The 21,619-nt window shown below is 41.8% G+C and overlaps 1 protein-coding gene and 1 long non-coding RNA gene across 2 annotated transcripts; one reads left to right on the plus strand and one right to left on the minus strand.

Moving 5' to 3' along the window:
• Nucleotides 1-14,044: 14,044 nt before the first annotated feature.
• Nucleotides 14,045-20,301, minus strand: LOC115927338 (echinoidin-like). Its single transcript, XM_030993119.1, has 3 exons — nt 20,039-20,301; nt 15,036-15,308; nt 14,045-14,598 (listed from the first exon to the last, which is right to left on the minus strand). The coding sequence occupies exons 2-3, from the start codon at nt 15,297-15,299 to the stop codon at nt 14,374-14,376; spliced, it is 489 nt and encodes a 162-aa protein (XP_030848979.1). The 5' UTR covers nt 15,300-15,308; nt 20,039-20,301; the 3' UTR covers nt 14,045-14,373.
• LOC115927339 lies at nt 15,725-17,231 on the plus strand. The gene is made up of 2 exons (XR_004065574.1): nt 15,725-15,775; nt 16,672-17,231. It is a non-coding gene; the product is annotated as an uncharacterized LOC115927339 (long non-coding RNA).
• Nucleotides 20,302-21,619: the final 1,318 nt, after the last annotated feature.

A 21,619-nucleotide genomic window follows, 5' to 3' on the forward strand; every position in this document is an offset into this window, starting at 1 on the left:
TAATATTAATACCGGTTTCTTAAATAACGCTTTACGATTAACTGACTAAAGGGCTTACAGTACTAGTATTAATACTCCGGTCACTGGATTCGAGTACTATTCTGCACATTATAACGCACATTCTCCACAGCGTGACTCCCTCTATACATTTCCTTTCTGAATTCATGTTTCCCATCAATTGAGGTATCAATAAAGAGTAAATTTTAAAAGCCAAGGGTAACTCGTGGTTCATTGCAAACATAATAAATCATAAACATAAGCTTTATGGTTGTTATTTCAAAAGACAAACAGCTGAGAATTAAAAAAATGAAGGTCTATGATTATAGGACTGTCATGGTTAATACTCTTCGTATAGCCATGGACATACAGGTCCATGGTATAGCCAAGCAAAATTATTGCGATGATTTGTTCCACAGTGTTAAAGGCGATATTAGGGAAACGTGGTCTCATATCAATAAATCGTTAGGTCGGTAAAATAGGCATTCACTTCGTCAAGAAATGGATTTTAATGGAATACTTCTATCATCAGCCAAGGATAAGGCTGAAAATTTTAATGAATATTTCATTGGATTACCCATGAAAAGCAGTACAGATATTCCTCAAGTTCCACAATCTTGTTATGATTATATGAAATGGTGTGATGATAATGCATCTATGTTTCTAAAAACCAACTTCAAAATCTGAGATCATCGATATTGTATCGTCTTTTAAACCATCTAAATCTAGTGGTTCAGGGGGGTGTTTCAACTAGAATTATAAAGGAGTGCATTCACCTGTCTATTAATCCCTTATATACACTCATTAATATCTCCTTATCTCTTGGAGTTATTCCTGATAATTAAAGTGGTACTAGTGTATAACAAATCTAACCGTAAAAATGTCATTAATAATTATAGGGCAATAGCACTGTACTAATCTTTTCTAAAATTATTGAGAATATAATTTATAAACGCTTAAATGAGTTTCTATGTAAAAAAGAATAGCTTGACTTTTCAGCAGTGTGGATTGCGTAAGCACTTCTCTACACAAATGGGTGTGTTTAATTTGTAAGTAATATCATAAAAGCTAATGACGGAGACAAGTATTGTTTGGGGATATTCTTAAATCTAAGCCGTTTGAAACCATCGACCATGGTATCCTCTTCGGTAAACTTGCGCATTATGGAGTTCGTGGCTTCTGGTGAATGGTGCTAGTTCCCAACTTGCTTCTATTAAATATGGTGTACCTCAGGGTTCTGTTCTTGGTCCCCTGTTTTTTCTATACAACTGAAATACACTCAGCAACATTATTCTCAAACTCACTTTTCTCTCTCTCTCTCTCTCTCTCTCTCTCTCTCTCTCCTCGTCCATCTCCCTATCTCTCTCCCCTATCCATCTCCATATATCTCTCTTTATATATCTTTCTCCCTTTTGTTTTCTTCTCGTAATACGCTTTTTTTAATCTCTAATTTCTTCGTTGTTTAATACGATTGAAAACTAAGAAGAATAAATAAGAGAGTAATAAACATATGCGTGGGAACATACACATGACATAATTTCACATGTAGGTTCAGATAAAGTTAAGCTGGTGGTATCAGTATTTGTCATAATAAGGATTGAGATAATCACTTCCAAAAAAAAAAAAGCGAATTTAGGGGCCATTTACGTAATGTAACCAAATTAATGCATATGCCTTTGGGAGGCGTCTACATACAAATTATTTCATTTACCTGTTAAAAATGAATGTTTCTCAATATTCAGAATTGAAATTACGTACATGAGTCGTTACTATGTAGGACAAACGTTATGGCTTGCCCTAATAACAACACGTAATACATGCAATTTTCATTCTGACTTTTTAAATACAATTATTCATAACAGATAAATGAAACAATTTGTATCGAGGCACATTATAGATATACATTTAATAGTTAGATTACGAAAATAGCCAATCAAAGTAGGTATTTCAAAAGTTGGTGTAATATAGACCTTTCACGCGATCGAAAGTCGATAATTTCGTTTGTGTGTCCTCTTTTAGAGTTTCTTGAGAATTCCTTTGATCCACGAATATGGAAAAATAGGGGATATATATTATATAATTAAAAATAAATAGGTCTTGGGATTGAACATCTCTCAAAGTAGGTACGCGTTATTGTCAGGATTGTTTAGATTCGGATGAAGGATCGAAAGAAAAGTCAGACACAATCTGAGAGAAATCAAATACCCGGATGCTACTCATTTAAAGCTTCTTTCAATTCCCAGGTCGGTGTCTAATTCTAGATTGTACTAGCATAACAAAGATCAGGAGGATAGGGAGCTATGTGAGCATCACATACCCGGATGCTACTCGATTACCATCATTCAAAGCTTCTTTCAAATCCCAGGTCGATGTCTTCTAGATTGTACTAGCATAACAAAAATCAAGAGGATAGGGAGCTATCTGGGAGCATCAAATTCCCGGATGTTTAATCCTCAAGTGGGATCATTTCATGATAGACAGCATCTTGACTTGTAATTCTAAGCGCGCGTGTATCGGGAAAGTATCATTGAAACATTAACCTTGTAAGTAAAACAATAAATTAGCAACAATAAAAATGTGATGAAGAAATGAGGAGTTTCACCCCGAAACGAGTCAAGCGCCATTTTTTGAAAATGTTAAAGTAACACCACTCTCGAAAAATAAAAATATGCCTTTCATTTGATACCCCGCTCCTTAAACATTCACAGAAATTATTTTGAAATTATTGTACAAATTGTCAACGTTAATTCTCGTTATTTTCTTTATAATTATTCTAGTAATGTCAATCGCAAATACCTCAACTTGAAAAAATGGAGATACAATGTGTTGCGATTTGCGACGGAACTCTTCAGATGTTTCTCGCATATGTATACATTAAACACTATCAAATCATCTAAATATCATCAGAAAGAATTCTTTAAAACTCATCCGTTTATAAACAAAATGTATGCGACCATTATAAAGGGGTAACAGGACGTCGCACTTCTAATTTGTTTTCTTCCTTCAAATGACATTTAGTGACGAAATCCTATCATTGCACAAAAAAGAGGAAGAGAGAGAGAGAAAGACAGAAGGGGATGCTTAGGACAGTCTTGACGCGATAAGATGTTGATTCCTTCTCATTTTATCTTTAAAAAAAAGAATATAATTGCCGTCGTAGATTCCATTGTTCACGATTTTAAATTGGTTATCGGATACAATTGCCATATATAAACCCGAAAAAAAACATGTGAAGAATAAATGAAATAACAAGCGGTTTTTATTCAGTCGTTTATTTTCATCTATATCCGACACGCGAAAGTCATACACATTTCTATGTTAGCGCCGGTGAAAATAAAGATGCACATTAATTATTTTGCACACTACTTTTTATTATATCCCACTGAAAATATCTTACTGGGGTGGATCCAGGTTCAAAGGGTGAGAGGGGGGGGGGGGCAGTTGACAAGGGGGGGGGGGACAGTTGACAAGGGGGGGGGGGAAGGGTCCTTAGCTTAAATCATGGAGTCAGGAGACAAGAGCAATTTTTTCAAGTCCAAACTTCAAACTAGTGAGAAAATGATTGTAAAGAAAATAATAAATACCGGTTTTTACAGTTAAGAAGTAGAAAACATCGCATTCATTTTATTAATGATACTGAATTTATATAAAATAATGACAATATCATATTACTGTTCAAACAAAAATCAGTTTGATTTATTTGAAATGTTCGGTATGTGACTTTCATCTTCATAATCTGATAATGGTGAACAATGTATTATACGAAAGAATGGGAAAGAATTCATCGTTGTTTCTATCTCAAAAGGAATATTCTGCTACACTGTACCAACATTGTTTGGCACACATGCAGCCTCGTACTGCAAACGTATGAATATTCATGACTCTGTCGATGGTTGCGTGGTCGCAAACCAATGATAATTGCGGAGAATGTTGATTTTTACACAAGACAGCACGGGACTCACGAATATGCACGACTTATGCCACGTCTCGCTTCCCGGAACAGCGTATGCTCTTAATTATGCATACACGGGATGCGCCTCATCCAATGGGGGCAAATGTAGGCCTACAAATATGCATACACAAGCCACGCCTTCGTGGCACCGGGAGGGCCCGTTCGCCCGGGGGTAATTCAGGCGGTCGGTCAAATCGTAAGAAACGCGTTAAAATGGAAGGACGGGAACAGTTTTAATACTAGCAGAAATAAACAAGGCATATGAAACAGTAGAACAATTAGAATGTTTCAGTTACGTATATATATATTTTTATTACAGTAAGAATAATAATACAATCTATCTTTAAAATAGTACAAATCAGACATAAAATGAATTAAATATATTAGTTATTTCTTATCTAGAAGAAAAAGGACCCATGAACGGAATTATGCCTTTATTATTACAAATTCATATGAACATATAATTAATAACATTATATCTATTCACCGAATATGAGGACATAACCCCCCCCCCCACACACACACACACACACACACACACGCACGCACGCACACACAAAGACACAGCATATTTGTTTTGTTTTGTTTTTGTCTTACTTTCCCAAATAAGAAAGAAGGATTCGTCATACACTAGCTGATTACTTGCTGATTTCGACTTGCTTTTAGGCAAAAAAGTGCTGAATATTGGTAAGTGATACACTCCTTTCAAAATGTTCCCATTATCAAAAAGAACTAAACACAACATATCGTTTTAGCACTCTGAGAACATCACCCTACCACCATTTGAAGATACAGCAAAACTCTGCTCAAATTAATCAGCCTAAATATAACTTTCCATTTCATTTTACCCGTCACTCCACAGGGGAAAATATAATATATTAATTGCTCTGGAGAACCATCATTGCACCCTTATTTCTGAGTGTGTATATAATAATGGCCTGGACAATGCCCCCAATAAACCCTTCTCCCTCCCGATTTATTATAGGCATATATACAATGTTTCGTCTTTCTTGCTCCAAACTCGTTTTATTTTCTTCTGATCTCTTCACTATGAACATGACAGACAATGAAAGCGGACAAAATATACAGTTCCTCAGGTAGACAAAGGGACATCCCTTCACTGCTATTATGTAAAAATGTGTAGAACAGGTGAATATGCATGTGACACCTGTTCTACACATTTTTACATAATAGCAGTGAAGGGATGTCCCTTTGTCTACCTGAGGAACTGTATATTTTGTCCGCTTACATTGTCTGTCATGTTCATAGTGCTTACTAATAACAGGGTTGGTTATCTGCGGGGCCAACCTTTTGTTTTGAAGTGCGCCCCCCCCCCCCCCCTTCTCCTCTACCTCTCCCTCTCGGCCCATCTCGCGCTCTCTCTTTGTCTGTCTTTCTCTGCTTCTCCCACTATGTACATAATGTAAGGGGTAAGGAAATTACCATGTCACCTGTAGAGGGCGGAGTGCTGAGACAAGGCTGCACTCTTTGCTTGTCCCTCTCACAGGTGAGTCGACCAAACTTGAAACACTTTGATGATAAGTAAATATTGATATTGTTATGCTAAAAATTTGTTATGTATTATGTGGATTGTGTCAGAACGATTTCAACGATTATTTTGATGTATCATGTGGGTTGATATTATTATATCGAAAGCGAGGATTGTATTTTAACATGTGTGATGCTTACGGTTATGATTTGTTATATGCAACATTGTAGTACATGATTATGCACACTAATTAATAGTAGTTGAATGCGGTACCAACATTGGGTGTAGTGCGTGCGCGCTAATGTTGTACATGGTCCCAGGACCAGGACCCAGCAAGGACAAGGGTTACGCTCTCATGTACATGTATGTGACGAGTATAGGTCTTGGTTCAGGAACGAGGTCAGTGAGAAATATAAGGAGCATAGAACATAAGTGCTTATGACGGAAGTTGAGTGTTTCAAAGCAATTGTATGTTGTTTGTATTTTGGTTGTTAAGGGGCCGGGCTAAGGAGATTTTATGGTACATCAAACAGTGATGATCGAATTTTGTCTGACTATTTAGCCATCAGAGGGTTTCTAGCGCCCTCTATCATTGTAAACCTTATTTCTCATTTTGAAGATTGCAATAATTATAAAAGAATAATGTAACATGGTAAATTGATATGGAATAATAAGAGTACGAGCAGGTTTAGGGTTACACCAGGAGATCATGGGAGTTTGTTTGGAAGTAAGAAAAGTATAGATACATATTTGGATTAAAGTGGTTGATGAAAGTTGTATTTGATGCAAATCTAAAGAGATTCATAGTTTCCAGGATTTATCAATGTTTCTGGTCTTGGGATATTTTGATATTTAAAAGCAGAGATATTTTGTCTTTGTTTCATTGTTATGATATTGTTAGTTTCATTATTTATTCTATAATATGTGCTTACTTTGAAAAGGGGGAGCCAGGATACCCCTATTGAAGTTTGCGTTGTTAGGACATTTGCATTGTCTTGATATTACAATGTAGGCCTACAAGTTAAAGGTATAGTTTATTAAACAAGAATTAAGTACTAATAAAGAGGTCAAATGATGAGGTTAATAAACCTAGCTTGATGTGTTGGTTTATCCAAATTTGTGAATGTGTTACTTTATATGAGTTTTGTATTGACTGTTACCTATTTGTTTAAGTATTTGGGTCAGGTATTTACCTGTGATATTGTTGAGAGTTTCAGCTACATCAAACTGTGGCAGCTGGTATTTAAAGTGCAAATCTACTCAATTTATATTTGATAAAATGACATGTAAAAGGGAATGCATGATCTCCATGATTATCAGCATTATTATGTGATATGTATTGTGTCAGTAACTGGTTACTACTATTTAAGAGACTCTTTGCTTGTCCCTCTTTATTTCGAGTCCTCGACCACCTCACAATATATATATACATATATCTCATTCTTTCTGTTTCTCTCGTACATCCTTATCCCAAAGTCGATATTCAATAATCTACCTCATTTCCTCTTATTTTATCCATCTCTGTCTATCTTACCCCTCTCCATTTTCTCTTTCGCCCCTCCCCCTCAGTTCATTCTCTCTCGCTCTCACTCACTCCTTTCCTCCCCCTCTCTCATTCAGTCCCTTCTCTATTTCATTCTCTCTCTCCTTTTCTCTCGCTCTCACTCACTCCTCCCATTCCCCTCTCTCCTTCAGTCCCTTCTCTATTTCATTCTCTCTCTCCTTTTCTCTCGCTCTCACTCACTCCTCCCATCCCCCTCTCTCCTTCAGTCCCTTCTCTATTTCATTCTCTCTCTCCTTTTCTCTCGCTCTCACTCACTCCTCCCATCCCGTCTCTCATTCAGTCCCTTCTCTATTTCATTCTCTCTCTCCTTTTCTCTCGCTCTCACTCACTCCTCCTATCCCCCTCTCTCATTCAGTCCCTTCTCTATTTCATTCGCTCTCTCCTTTTCTCTCGCTCTCACTCACTCCTCCCATCCCCCTCTCTCCTTCAGTCCCTTCTCTATTTCATTCTCTCTCTCCTTTTCTCTCGCTCTCACTCACTCCTCCTATCCCCCTCTCTCATTCAGTCCCTTCTCTATTTCATTCTCTCTCTCTCCTTCTCTCGCTCTCACTCACTTCTCCCATCCCCCTCTCTCATTCAGTCCATTCTCTATTTCATACGCTCTCTCCTTTTCTCTCGCTCTCACTCACTCCTCCCATCCCCCTCTCTCATTCAGTCCCTTCTCTATTTCATTCTCTCTCTCTCCTTCTCTCGCTCTCACTCACTTCTCCCATCCCCCTCTCTCATTCAGTCCATTCTCTATTTCATACGCTCTCTCCTTTTCTCTCGCTCTCACTCACTCCTCCTATCCCCCTCTCTCATTCAGTCCCTTCTCTATTTCATTCTCTCTCTCTCCTTCTCTCGCTCTCACTCACTTCTCCCATCCCCCTCTCTCATTCAGTCCATTCTCTATTTCATTCGCCCTCTCCTTTTCTCTCGCTCTCACTCACTCCTCCCATCCCCCTCTCTCATTCAGTCCCTTCTCTATTTCATACTCTCTCTCCTTTTCTCTCGCTCTCACTCACTTCTCCCATCCCCCTCTCTCATTCAGTCCCTTCTCTATTTCATTCTCTCTCTCCTTTTCTCTCGCTCTCACTCACTTCTCCCATCCCCCTCTCTCATTCAGTCCATTCTCTATTTCATTCTCTCTCTCCTTTTCTCTCGCTCTCACTCACTCCTCCCATCCCCCCTCTCTCCTTCAGTCCCTTCTCTATTTCATTCTCTCTCTCCTTTTCTCTCGCTCTCACTCACTCCTCCCATCCCCCTCTCTCTCATTCAGTCCCTTCTCTATTTCATTCTCTCTCTCTCCTTCTCTCGCTCTCACTCACTTCTCCCATCCCCCTCTCTCATTCAGTCCATTCTCTATTTCATTCGCCCTCTCCTTTTCTCTCGCTCTCACTCACTCCTCCCATCCCCCTCTCTCATTCAGTCCCTTCTCTATTTCATACTCTCTCTCCTTTTCTCTCGCTCTCACTCACTTCTCCCATCCCCCTCTCTCATTCAGTCCCTTCTCTATTTCATTCTCTCTCTCCTTTTCTCTCGCTCTCACTCACTTCTCCCATCCCCCTCTCTCATTCAGTCCCTTCTCTATTTCATTCTCTCTCTCCTTTTCTCTCGCTCTCACTCACTCCTCCTATCCCCCTCTCTCATTCAGTCCCTTCTCTATTTCATTCTCTCTCTCTCCTTCTCTCGCTCTCACTCACTTCTCCCATCCCCCTCTCTCATTCAGTCCATTCTCTATTTCATTCGCCCTCTCCTTTTCTCTCGCTCTCACTCACTCCTCCCATCCCCCTCTCTCATTCAGTCCCTTCTCTATTTCATACTCTCTCTCCTTTTCTCTCGCTCTCACTCACTTCTCCCATCCCCCTCTCTCATTCAGTCCCTTCTCTATTTCATTCTCTCTCTCCTTTTCTCTCGCTCTCACTCACTTCTCCCATCCCCCTCTCTCATTCAGTCCATTCTCTATTTCATTCTCTCTCTCCTTTTCTCTCGCTCTCACTCACTCCTCCCATCCCCCCTCTCTCCAGTCCCTTCTCTATTTCATTCTCTCTCTCCTTTTCTCTCGCTCTCACTCACTCCTCCCATCCCCCTCTCTCTCATTCAGTCCCTTCTCTATTTCATTCTCTCTCTCCTTTTCTCTCGCTCTCACTCACTCCTCCCATCCCCCTCTCTCATTCAGTCCATTCTCTATTTCATTCGCCCTCTCCTTTTCTCTCGCTCTCACTCACTCCTCCCATCCCCCTCTCTCATTCAGTCCCTTCTCTATTTCATACTCTCTCTCCTTTTCTCTCGCTCTCACTCACTTCTCCCATCCCCCTCTCTCATTCAGTCCCTTCTCTATTTCATTCTCTCTCTCCTTTTCTCTCGCTCTCACTCACTTCTCCCATCCCCCTCTCTCATTCAGTCCATTCTCTATTTCATTCTCTCTCTCCTTTTCTCTCGCTCTCACTCACTCCTCCCATCCCCCCTCTCTCCTTCAGTCCCTTCTCTATTTCATTCTCTCTCTCCTTTTCTCTCGCTCTCACTCACTCCTCTCATCCCCCTCTCTCTCATTCAGTCCCTTCTCTATTTCATTCTCTCTCTCCTTTTCTCTCGCTCTCACTCACTCCTCCCATCCCCCTCTCTCCTTCAGTCCCTTCTCTATTTCATTCTCTCTCTCCTTTTCTCTCGCTCTCACTCACTCCTCCCATCCCCCTCTCTCATTCAGTCCATTCTCTATTTCATTCTCTCTCTCCTTTTCTCTCGCTCTCACTCACTCCTCCCATTCCCCTCTCTCATTCAGTCCCTTCTCTATTTCATTCTCTCTCTCCTTTTCTCTCGCTCTCACTCACTCCTCCCATCCCCCTCTATCATTCAGTCCATTCTCTATTTCATTCTCTCTCTCCTTTTCTCTCGCTCTCACTCACTCCTCCAATCCCCCTCTCTCCTTCAGTCCCTTCTCTATTTCATTCTCTCTCTCCTTTTCTCTCGCTCTAACTCACTCCTCCCATCCCCCTCTCTCATTCAGTCCCTTCTCTATTTCATTCTCTCTCTCCTTTTCTCTCGCTCTCACTCACTCCTCCCATCCCCCTCTCTCATTCAGTCCCTTCTCTATTTCATTCTCTCTCTCCTTTTCTCTCGCTCTCACTCACTCCTCCCATCCCCCTCTCTCATTCAGTCCCTTCTCTATTTCATTCTCTCTCTCCTTTTCTCTCGCTCTCACTCACTCCTCTAATCCCCCTCTCTCCTTCAGTCCCTTCTCTATTTCATTCTCTCTCTCCTTTTCTCTCGCTCTAACTCACTCCTCCCATCCCCCTCTCTCATTCAGTCCCTTCTCTATTTCATTCTCTCTCTCCTTTTCTCTCGCTCTCACTCACTCCTCCCATCCCCCTCTCTCATTCAGTCCCTTCTCTATTTCATTCTCTCTCTCCTTTTCTCTCGCTCTCACTCACTCCTCCCATCCCCCTCTCTCATTCAGTCCCTTCTCTATTTCATTCTCTCTCTCCTTTTCTCTCGCTCTCACTCACTCCTCCGATCCCCCTCTCTCATTCAGTCCCTTCTCTATTTCATTCTCTCTCTCCTTTTCTCTCGCTCTCACTCACTCCTCCCATCCCCCTCTCTCATTCAGTCCCTTCTCTATTTCATTCTCTCTCTCCTTTTCTCTCGCTCTCACTCACTCCTCCCATCCCCCTCTCTCATTCAGTCCCTTCTCTATTTCATTCTCTCTCTCCTTTTCTCTCGCTCTCACTCACTCCTCCCATCCCCCTCTCTCATTCAGTCCCTTCTCTATTTCATTCTCTCTCTCCTTTTCTCTCGCTCTCACTCACTCCTCCCATCCCCCTCTCTCATTCAGTCCCTTCTCTATTTCATTCTCTCTCTCCTTTTCTCTCGCTCTCACTCACTCCTCCGATCCCCCTCTCTCCTTCAGTCCCTTCTCTATTTCATTCTCTCTCTCCTTTTCTCTCGCTCTCACTCACTCCTCCGATCCCCCTCTCTCCTTCAGTCCCTTCTCTATTTCATTCTCTCTCTCCTTTTCTCTCGCTCTCACTCACTCCTCCGATCCCCCTCTCTCTTTCAGTCCCTTCTCTATTTCATTCTCTCTCTCCTTTTCTCTCGCTCTCACTCACTCCTCCCATCCCCCTCTCTCATTCAGTCCCTTCTCTATTTCATTCTCTCTCTCCTTTTCTCTCGCTCTCACTCACTCCTCCGATCCCCCTCTCTCCTTCAGTCCCTTCTCTATTTCATTCTCTCTCTCCTTTTCTCTCGCTCTCACTCACTCCTCCCAATCCCCTCTCTCATTCAGTCCATTCTCTAGTTCATTCTCTCTCTCCTTTTCTCTCGCTCTCACTCACTTTTCCCATCCCCCTCTCTCTCATTCAGTCCCTTCTCTATTTCATTCTCTCTCTCCTTTTCTCTCGCTCTAACTCACTCCTCCCATCCCCCTCTCTCATTCAGTCCCTTCTCTATTTCATTCTCTCTCTCCTTTTCTCTCGCTCTCACTCACTCCTCCCATCCCCCTCTCTCATTCAGTCCCTTCTCTATTTCATTCTCTCTCTCCTTTTCTCTCGCTCTCACTCACTCCTCCCATCCCCCTCTCTCATTCAGTCCCTTCTCTATTTCATTCTCTCTCTCCTTTTCTCTCGCTCTCACTCACTCCTCCCATCCCCCTCTCTCATTCAGTCCCTTCTCTATTTCATTCTCTCTCTCCTTTTCTCTCGCTCTCACTCACTCCTCCGATCCCCCTCTCTCCTTCAGTCCCTTCTCTATTTCATTCTCTCTCTCCTTTTCTCTCGCTCTCACTCACTCCTCCCAATCCCCTCTCTCATTAAGTCCATTCTCTAGTTCATTCTCTCTCTCCTTTTCTCTCGCTCTCACTCACTTTTCCCATCCCCCTCTCTCTCATTCAGTCCCTTCTCTATTTCATTCTCTCTCTCCTTTTCTCTCGCTCTAACTCACTCCTCCCATCCCCCTCTCTCATTCAGTCCCTTCTCTATTTCATTCTCTCTCTCCTTTTCTCTCGCTCTCACTCACTCCTCCCATCCCCCTCTCTCATTCAGTCCCTTCTCTATTTCATTCTCTCTCTCCTTTTCTCTCGCTCTCACTCACTCCTCCCATCCCCCTCTCTCATTCAGTCCCTTCTCTATTTCATTCTCTCTCTCCTTTTCTCTCGCTCTCACTCACTTTTCCCATCCCCCTCTCTCTCATTCAGTCCCTTCTCTATTTCATTCTCTCTCTCCTTTTCTCTCGCTCTCACTCACTCCTCCCATCCCCCTCTCTCCTTCAGTCCCTTCTCTATTTCATTCTCTCTCTCCTTTTCTCTCGCTCTCACTCACTCCTCCCATCCCCCTCTCTCATTCAGTCCCTTCTCTATTTCATTCTGTCTCTCCTTTTCTCTCGCTCTCACTCACTCCTCCCATCCCCCTCTCTCATTCAGTCCCTTCTCTATTTCATTCTCTCTCTCCTTTTCTCTCGCTCTCACTCACTCCTCCCATCCCCCTCTCTCATTCAGTCCCTTCTCTATTTCATTCTCTCTCTCCTTTTCTCTCGCTCTCACTCACTCCTCCTATCCCCCTCTCTCATTCAGTCCTTTCTCTATTTCAATCTCTCTCTCCTTTTCTCTCGCTCTCACTCACTCCTCCCATCCCCCTCTCTCATTCAGTCCCTTCTCTATTTCATTCTCTCTCTCCTTTTCTCTCGCTCTCACTCACTCCTCCCACCCCCCTCTCTCATTCAGTCCCTTCTATATTTCATTCTCTCTCTCCTTTTCTCTCGCTCTCACTCACTCCTCCCATCCCCCTCTCTCCTTCAGTCCCTTCTCTATGTCATTCTCTCTCTCCTTTTCTCTCGCTCTCACTCACTCCTCCCATCCCCCTCTCTCATTCAGTCCCTTCTCTATTTCATTCTCTCTCCCTCCTTTTCTCTCGCTCTCACTCACTTCTCCCATCCCCCTCTCTCCTTCAGTCCCTTCTCTATTTCATTCTCTCTCTCCTTCTCTCTCGCTCTCACTCACTCCTCCCATCCCCTCTCTCATTCAGTCCCTTCTCTATTTCATTCTCTCTCTCCTTTTCTCTCGCTCTCACTCACTCCTCCCATCCCCCTCTCTCCTTCAGTCCCTTCTCTATTTCATTCTCTCTCTCCTTTTCTCTCGCTCTCACTCACTCCTCCCATCCCCCCTCTCCTTCAGTCCCTTCTCTATTTCATTCTCTCTCTCCTTTTCTCTCGCTCTCACTCACTCCTCCCATTCCCCTCTCTCCTTCAGTCCCTTCTCTATTTCATTCTCTCTCTCCTTTTCTCTCGCTCTCACTCACTCCTCCCATCCCCCTCTCTCATTCAGTCCCTTCTCTATTTCATTCTCTCTCTCCTTTTCTCTCGCTCTCACTCACTCCTCCCATCCCCCTCTCTCATTCAGTCCCTTCTCTATTTCATTCTCTCTCTCCTTTTCTCTCGCTCTCACTCACTCCTCCCATCCCCCTCTATCATTCAGTCCCTTCTCTATTTCATTCTCTCTCTCTCCTTCTCTCTTTCTCGCAAAACATGGACATACTCAGGATGAGGGAGCACTCTATAAACGTACAAGAATATAATTATAGGCCTATACAAAAAATCCAGATTGTGACAACTTAATAAGTTCATTTATTGTTGAATTAATTCGACTCAATTATTTCATTCTGTTCTGCGTTATTTGAGACTACCGTAATTATAAGATATAGGCGCAACACTACTTGTACTACTATAGATAGACGAGATTCTGGTCATTTTAAGAATTTTACCCGTGTGAGTGTTTACCCCACGAGTTCGAAGTTCCCTTTCCCCTTCGCATGTGTGTGTGCGTGTGTGTGTGTGTGTGTGTGGCTAATTCTCTTGTACACAAATATAGTGAGTAAGCGGGCGCGTACGTCGCTAAGACTAAGGGCGTGTTCATGCTTCACTTTTTCTGGCCAGAATCAGGCATCAGAACGCGTTTAGTTTAAAACACGGTTGCGTCCATGCTTACTTTTGTAGAATCACCGAAAAACGGCGATCACGATCGCCGAACGTAAACTCATAAAAAGATGCGTTTACAATTTGTAAACGTGTTTAAATGGGGTCAACGCACTGACCTCTAGTGGGTCTACGTAGCATGCACACGGTAAGCCTACTTTATGTTTTTGTTTATAGCGCTACTAAATACTCAATATGATTTTGTTGTCCAAATTGGCTGCATGATAATAACCTTCCTTTCATTTAATAATTGTTATTTAAATAAATTATTAACACGATCACAACCAGTTTCGAGAAATTAACGTAAACAAGGTCCTAGACAGCTAATCACCTGCTAATGATCGAACATTGTAATGATATAATCCAAGCATGATTTGTATGGGTAATACAATAGGACCTCCGATTTGACCAATGGGGACATTAGGTAGTGATTTAGAGAGGTATGCGGCAGAAGTAGGACTTCAATAGTCCGCATGGGTAGTCATTCCACTTCTGCCTGTCCTGGTCATTGCTACCTGCGTTAAGGGCAGCCACACAATCTTCTCCCCTGCTGTTGTTTGGTTCGCCGTCATGCCATAGGGTGTAGTCCGTAGGAGTCCCATCACTCCACTTGAAGACGCCTTCAGTTTGCTGGTCATTTAGTCCAATCCAATATGCCTGCGTGAGGGGAAAAGGAGAATGATTACATGCTAACAAGGAAGGCATTTACACCAAAAAAAAAATATTTAAGTGTTTATTGAAGACAATCAAAGGACACAATAATGAACGAGACATAAACAAGATATTAACAGCAGATTGCAATTGAGAAATAAAATTGTAAACAAACACACATGAAATTGCTATGAGAACATGTTTTAAAATTGTGTAGGCTACGCATCACGCAGCTGAACACAGTGGCGGATCCAGGATTTACCAATAGGGGGGGGGGGGGGGGGGGGGGCTAAGCTTTGAAAATCGCGCCGATCAAAATTTCGCTACTCTCCGAGCTGCACATAAATTATTCCCAACCCAACCCCTTCTTTTTAAATCACATTTTGCCAATCACAACAGCCTTCCCCGTACAGCTACACAAAAGATACTAGTCTACTATTCACCTCGTATAGATTACTAGTGAACCTGTCATCGGCGAGACTCTTCCATAAGGCATAGACCTGTGCACTCTCTTGAAAGCTGTGGATGCTGACTAGATGCGCCCCAAGTTCTAGGCATGCATCACGTGCATCGTGCCAATCCACCTTGTCGGAGTTGAAATAGTAGCACCGGTTACCGACTTGCATGAACCTCTCAGGACAGCATCCTTGGGACAGGCATGCGATGGCGGCAAGGAGAAACAGGCTGATGGTGAAGTTTGACTTCATGTTGCAAACCTATAGTGGAGAGAGAGAGAGAGAGAGAGAGAGAGAGAAAGAGAACTTAAAAACACGCCTCTTCAAATACATGATGGTGTGTATTTATAGTTTCCCTATCAAGCTTATTAAAGGGTCATTCTTACCAAAACGGGCTAAAAATGAAACAAGTCATGTAGAATAATCGTTCACAGAGATTCCGAATATGACAATGATTATTCTGAGAAATCATCGCTAATTCTGGAATCTGGCTTTAAAAATGTCGACTCAGAACGCTCAGAAAAAAGCAAAGTTTCGGAGCTGTATACGTGCCTTCACGGTTGTTTCATCGCAAAGCATGCCGGGACATAATTCTAGTCCATTTTCACCTTCGCCGTGATCAGCTGTCCTGTTGCAAACAACGGGATTCGTATCGAATCAACATCATAATCTTGTACATAGTCCGCTATTCTGCAGTGATTTTCTTCCAATCCAGTATCATTTGTACGGTAAGAAAACCAGAGTTTGTGGTTATTCATTTTTATGACTAATAAAGCTGATAATACGACGTAATGAGAGTGGGCCGAGATCCAACTTTAGTAAATGTAGGCCTAGATCTAGTCCCGTATGTTCAAATGTGTGTGCATTTTAAGTAGACTGATTGTCTTTTAAGCTGCTTAAGTACACTCGTCTCGTGTTTTAGGTAGAAATGTACAGTAATATGAGATTTATGTCTCATGAAATATGAAAAGACTTTCTAGATCCTATAATTGATAATGGAATAGGGTCTACTAGAATGGCCGACAGTTAGGCCTAGAAAGTGATTGCAATTAGAAATTATAAATGTAAGAAAGTAAAAGAGGCCATGAAAACGATAGATTTTTTCGATCTGGATCTGAATATAATAGTCTGATATCAATGAGCTCTACTTGAGGATCTACATGACGGGGGCGTACGGAGGATTTTTTCGAGGGGGGGGGGCCGGGGGGTAAAATTTTAAAAAATCACGCAGTCAATTTCACAACGACTCGACCAGCCGGTGAATAAGCCGGGGGTGGTAAGAGCACCTTTTTTTTTCCTTCTTTTTTTCCCCGAAAATATGAAATTTGGGAGACCGATATTTTGTTCAGTAGGTGGGGGGTAAGGTCACCTTTTTTGGGTTACCCTTTAGCACAAAAAATGTTTAATTTATTTTTGTTATTAAAAAAGTGAGGGGGGGGTTTCCTCAAAAACACACACACACATAGTCTAAACAAAATTGGAAGAGGGGGGGGGGGGGGGTTCAACCCCCGAAACTCCCTCCCCCCTGCATACACGTCTGCTACATGATCTAGTGTTGAAGAAGTGATGAGGGTTCTTTGGTCACAAACTAAAATTTGATTTTCTTTTCCCTTTTATTTATCAGTTGCAGCATCATCGAACACTATGACCCATGAATCAGAAGATAACGTAGATGCTACGAGAGAGCTCATTTCACAATGGACAACAGAAGTGTTACGTGACTTTCTACAAGGAGGGGACTCAAGCTTGGAAATCGAGTACCGGTAGTCATTATTTTATGGGTGTTCTCTGCCTTGACTCTGGGGGTACTGTTCAGCCATCCGAGGTAGAGATAAACTGGACGATGGATGGAGAGGGGGCAGGGGGGGGGGGGAGAAAGGCATTCAGACTGCAGAGCTGGTCGTCTACTATGTATAGAGACATTTGTGTGTACCTAGTAGATAAGGACCCTCCATCACTAGAGGGAAGAATGAGAGACTACAAAGAGGGAAAGGCATTTAGTTATTTTGCCAGTTTCTGGTTAGGGAGATATTTTTTTCATCTCGTGGGAGAAAGCTGTCTGTAATTCAAAATCATTTGATACTTGAATAAATTTAGTTCATTTTCTAGACTGTTTCATGTCAAACCGTTGATTCTACTTTCTTGTGAGTATAGTCAGAGAGATAGAGAAGTAACACGAGTAAAGAATGAAAAAGAAGCTAATATTTGAACGAGGAGGAGAAAATGGAGATTACGTTGTTGCCCATAGAGTTGGAATAATTGTTCTTACCACTTTTTATTAAATGATTGTGACCATTTGGTTTATTGTTTGTACATAAAGGTCATATGTTATAAGAACTGTATTGATCAATCTAAAGAGTCTTATAGATTGATTAATACAGTTTTGAGATGATGATGATGATTGTGATGATGAACGAGAAGGAGAAGAGGAGGAACATATCATGAGTTGATGGAGAAAAGATTGATAGAGGGGTTATCATTACAGAGAGAAAGAGAGATGGACTAACATGAGGAAGGGAGAGCAAGAATGGAGGCTATGACATAGGGGAAGAGATAGAAATCAAAATTATATTTATACTAACATTTACTAAATTAGAATAGTAAATTAGAAGATAAAGCTAAAGGAAAGAATGCAAACTAAAATTAAGCAAAGACCATCACAATATCGTTTACATTATAATATAAATTAAGTAAAGGTACATGGAAACGTGTACATTTGTAAAATTTAATCTCTTGTTCTCTTAGATCTTCCTCTTCACACCTAATTCTTGCTCTCCCTCTCTATCTCTCCCTCCCCTCTCTGTCTCTTTCTCTCTCCTCTCTCCTTATTATCACTCTTTCTCTTTCATTAAGCGTCGACATCTCTCTCGATGCCTCTCTCTGTTTCTATGATTTTTCTCTCGTTAAATATTTAAAACATCAGGTCTGTCTGACCTTCCTCTCTTGAATAAATCATGAATAACTTCAACTCGGCGTCCTACATACAGTAATGATTGCTTAGTACTCATCTACAACCTTCTCTGTGTTGTTTTATTTTATTGATAAAATAAATATAACCATGAGATGAATACAAGTTAGATCAATATCAACAGGTTTAATGCAATGCATATAAGTTGACATCTTATGAAGAAGTACTAGTACCACCCCCGTCCCCCCCTCCAGGAACGGGAACGGAGGTACCGCATGTGTGTTCCCAAAATCTCTGGCTCGTAACAAAGAAAAAGATCTGCCCGTATTGACTTTACACACTGGACTTTTGCTGAGAAGGGGGGGGGGGTACCACCTTTAATGCAAACACATTTAAAGGGATCGGGTAACTTACTCTCAGATTCTGAAACAAAATCCTGGATTTAGCTCATGCTGCAATGATAAATTTAGGTCAGTCAGGAACTCAATGACTTTTACAATCCGATCGCCTGTCTGATTATCAAGATATTTACGATTGGAAATCGAAACCAAATTTTGTGTTTGCCAAACGGTTTTCATAACACTACAGTTTATTGGGGAAAACGAGTATGGTAAAAGGGGTCAAACAAAGATTTTTACTTTTTAGAGGCACTTCTTGATCATTTTGAAGCACAATTTTGTTAGGGCTTCAGTATTAATACACCATATCACAGACACTGGTAGCACGTAGGGCCATACGTCCATCTCGGTTTAAACATATATACATTGTTAAACAATGCATTTTACAATACCTTTACAACATACACCATACACCATTTGCTGTCACATGGTTTGGAAATCACATTACAGATAATAATTCTACAACTGTGAGGTTTCACCTGTCGTCATTTGATACCCGAAGGAACACTTTTTTTAGGGGCTAAATCTAATTTTTTCACAAGGCAAAATAACTATATGCCTTCCCCTCTTTGTAGTCTCTCATTATTTTTCCCTCTAGTGATGGAGGGTCCTTATCCAGTAGGTACATACAAACATAGTAGGCCAGTTCTGCATGCCTACCCCCACCCCCCCCCCCCCCAATCCATCCATTGTCCAGTTCCTCACAGTGTCTACCTCGGATGGCTGAACAGCTACCGCGTCAAGGCAGAGAACACCCATGAAATAATGACTACCGGTACTCGATTTCCAAGCTTGAGTCCCCTCCTTGTAGAAAGTCACGTAACACTTCTGTTGTCCATTGTGAAATGAGCTCTCTCGTAACATCTACATGCACGTTATCTTCTGTTTCATCGGCCGTGTTCGATGATGCTGCAACGTACTGATAAATATAAGGGAAAAGACAATCATATTAAGTTCGTGACCACAAGAATGATTGTAACAAAAGAATCCTTATCACTTCTTCAACACGTAGATGCTGAAGTTGAGCTCATCGATATCAGAATTTATATCCAGATCCAGATCGACAAATCTATCATTTTCATGGCCTCTTTTACTTTTTTACACTTAATTGCAATCACTATCTAAATGTCAGCCATTCTAGTAGACCCTATTCCATTATCAATTATAGGATCTAGAAAGTCTATTAATATTTCATGAGACATAAATCTCATATTACTGTACATTTCTACCTAAAACACGAGACGAGTGTACTTAAGCAGCTTAAAAGACAATCAGTCTACTTAAAATGCACACACATTTGAACATACGGGACTAGATCTAGGCCTACATTTACTAAAGTTGGATCTCGGCCCACTCTCATTACGTCGTATTATCAGCTTTATTTGTCATAAAAATGAATAACCACAAACTCTGGTTTTCTTACCGTACAAATGATACTGGATTGGAAGAAAATCACTGCAGAATAGCGGACTATGTACAAGATTATGATGTTGATTCGATACGAATCCCGTTGTTTGCAACAGGACAGCTGATCACGGCGAAGGTGAAAATGGACTAGAATTATGTCCCGGCATGCTTTGCGGTGAAACAACCGTGAAGGCACGTATTGCGCAATAGCATTATGACGTCACTGCGGGAGACAACATGGGCATTATACACCGATTCGGTTTGGGGGTTTTATGTACCTGCCCGCCGGTGGCGGCGCTATAACTGGGGGGCTTCTCAGATCCAGCTGACAGTACAGAGAGCTCGAGAGCGGTTACTAGCTAGCGGAGCAGCGACCCTGGCCGGCCTGGGCGAGGTTCGGTATAGGTATAGCATACCCGTTGAGCGATCGATTCTATTCGCTGCACCTCTGTTACTCGCGAGTTTTGTTACCGTTTTGTGACGTTTTTCTTTGGACAAAAAGGATTTCATGTGTATTGTTTCATCAAGAAAAAATCGAAGACAGGAACAGGAAAAACTGTGCAGTGGTTGGATGCACAAACAATAGTAAAAAACTTCGAAAATGGAAACTATTGGTGTGTGAAATTCATTCACCTTTGACGCACGATGAATGTGAGTGCTTGCAACCTTACCAAATGCACCGTTTCCAAATGGACGTTATCATGATTCTGCCCGAAAACTTCAGGAGTGGTTGAAAAATATAAATCGCAAGAATTTTATACCAAATGCCAATAGCAGGGTGAGTTTTTCATTTTTTTCTTTCTTTTACAACCTTTGCCAACTAAACAAAAATTTACAACGGATTAAATTTAAACAGTCTAACAAGTTAAGTTAACGTTAGCTAGCCTAAGTTAGATCTAGGAAATCTAGTGACTGTCGACCGAATAATTCTGTCACCCCTTCCCTAAACCAGGGACAGAATTCTTTGGTCTATTAAAGATCTAACTAATAGATCTAGTACTCGGCAAATTCTTCAACGTTAGATGGGTGGGTTTACTTTAGTCATTTGGCAGCAGTGACGTAATGAGGGGGGGGGGGGGGGCTTCGCCAAATTCTGTTGAAGTATAAGTTGAAGTGGTATCCAGACAACTACCCCCCGGAAGTTTACCGCCCGGACAACTACCCTGCTTCCTGCCCCCAAGGACAATTACCCCCCCCCCCCCCCCCTGGAAATTTACCCCCCGGAAAATTACCCCCCAAGGACAACTACCCCCTGGACAACTACCCCCCGGACAACTATCCCCTGGATATATAACTACCCCCCTTAGGACAACTACCCCCCTTAGGACAACTACCCCCAGGACAACTACCCCCAGGGTTAGGTTTAGGGTTAGGGGTAGTTGTCCGGGGGTAGTTGTCCTAGGGGGTAGTTGTCCTGGGGGGTAATTTTCCGGGGGTAAATTTCCGGGAGGTAATTCCTTGGGGGGTAGTTGTCCTTGGGGGGCTATTTTCCGGGGGAGTAAATTTCCGGGGGGTAATTGTCCTTGGGGGCTAATTTTCCGGGGGGGGGGGGGTAAATGTCCAGGGGATAGTTGTCCTAGAACCAGTTGAAGTAGTGACCTGAAATCAACTTTTTATCAAGGACTTTAGGACCTTTTTTTTTGCACCCCACAATTATGCCAGTGGTTGGTAGGAAAAGTTAATTGCCTTTTATAATAGTATAGCACCGGAATCACAATAATGGGACAAAGCGTTTTGAGTAGCCAACCCCAAAAGTAGTTTCGGAGCCGTTAATTGGTACAACTGGACAAACAGAACATGTCTAAATGTGTCCTTTCTTGATCAAAAGGGTTTGAAAAGACAACTTTGGGATGTAATTA

The sequence above is a fragment of the Strongylocentrotus purpuratus genome, unplaced genomic scaffold (genome assembly GCF_000002235.5).
Source record: "Strongylocentrotus purpuratus isolate Spur 01 unplaced genomic scaffold, Spur_5.0 spur5_scaffold_20, whole genome shotgun sequence".
In the NCBI taxonomy this organism is placed as follows: Eukaryota; Metazoa; Echinodermata; class Echinoidea; order Camarodonta; family Strongylocentrotidae; genus Strongylocentrotus; species Strongylocentrotus purpuratus.

Excerpts from the sequence above, each read along its gene's own strand:
- LOC115927338 (XM_030993119.1), bottom strand. The coding sequence starts at position 15,299 with ATGAAGTCAAACTTCACCATCAGCCTGTTTCTCCTTGCCGCCATCGCA. Across the intron at positions 14,599-15,035 it reads TCACTAGTAATCTATACGAG|GCATATTGGATTGGACTAAA; the intron begins GTGAATAGTAGA and ends CCCCTCACGCAG.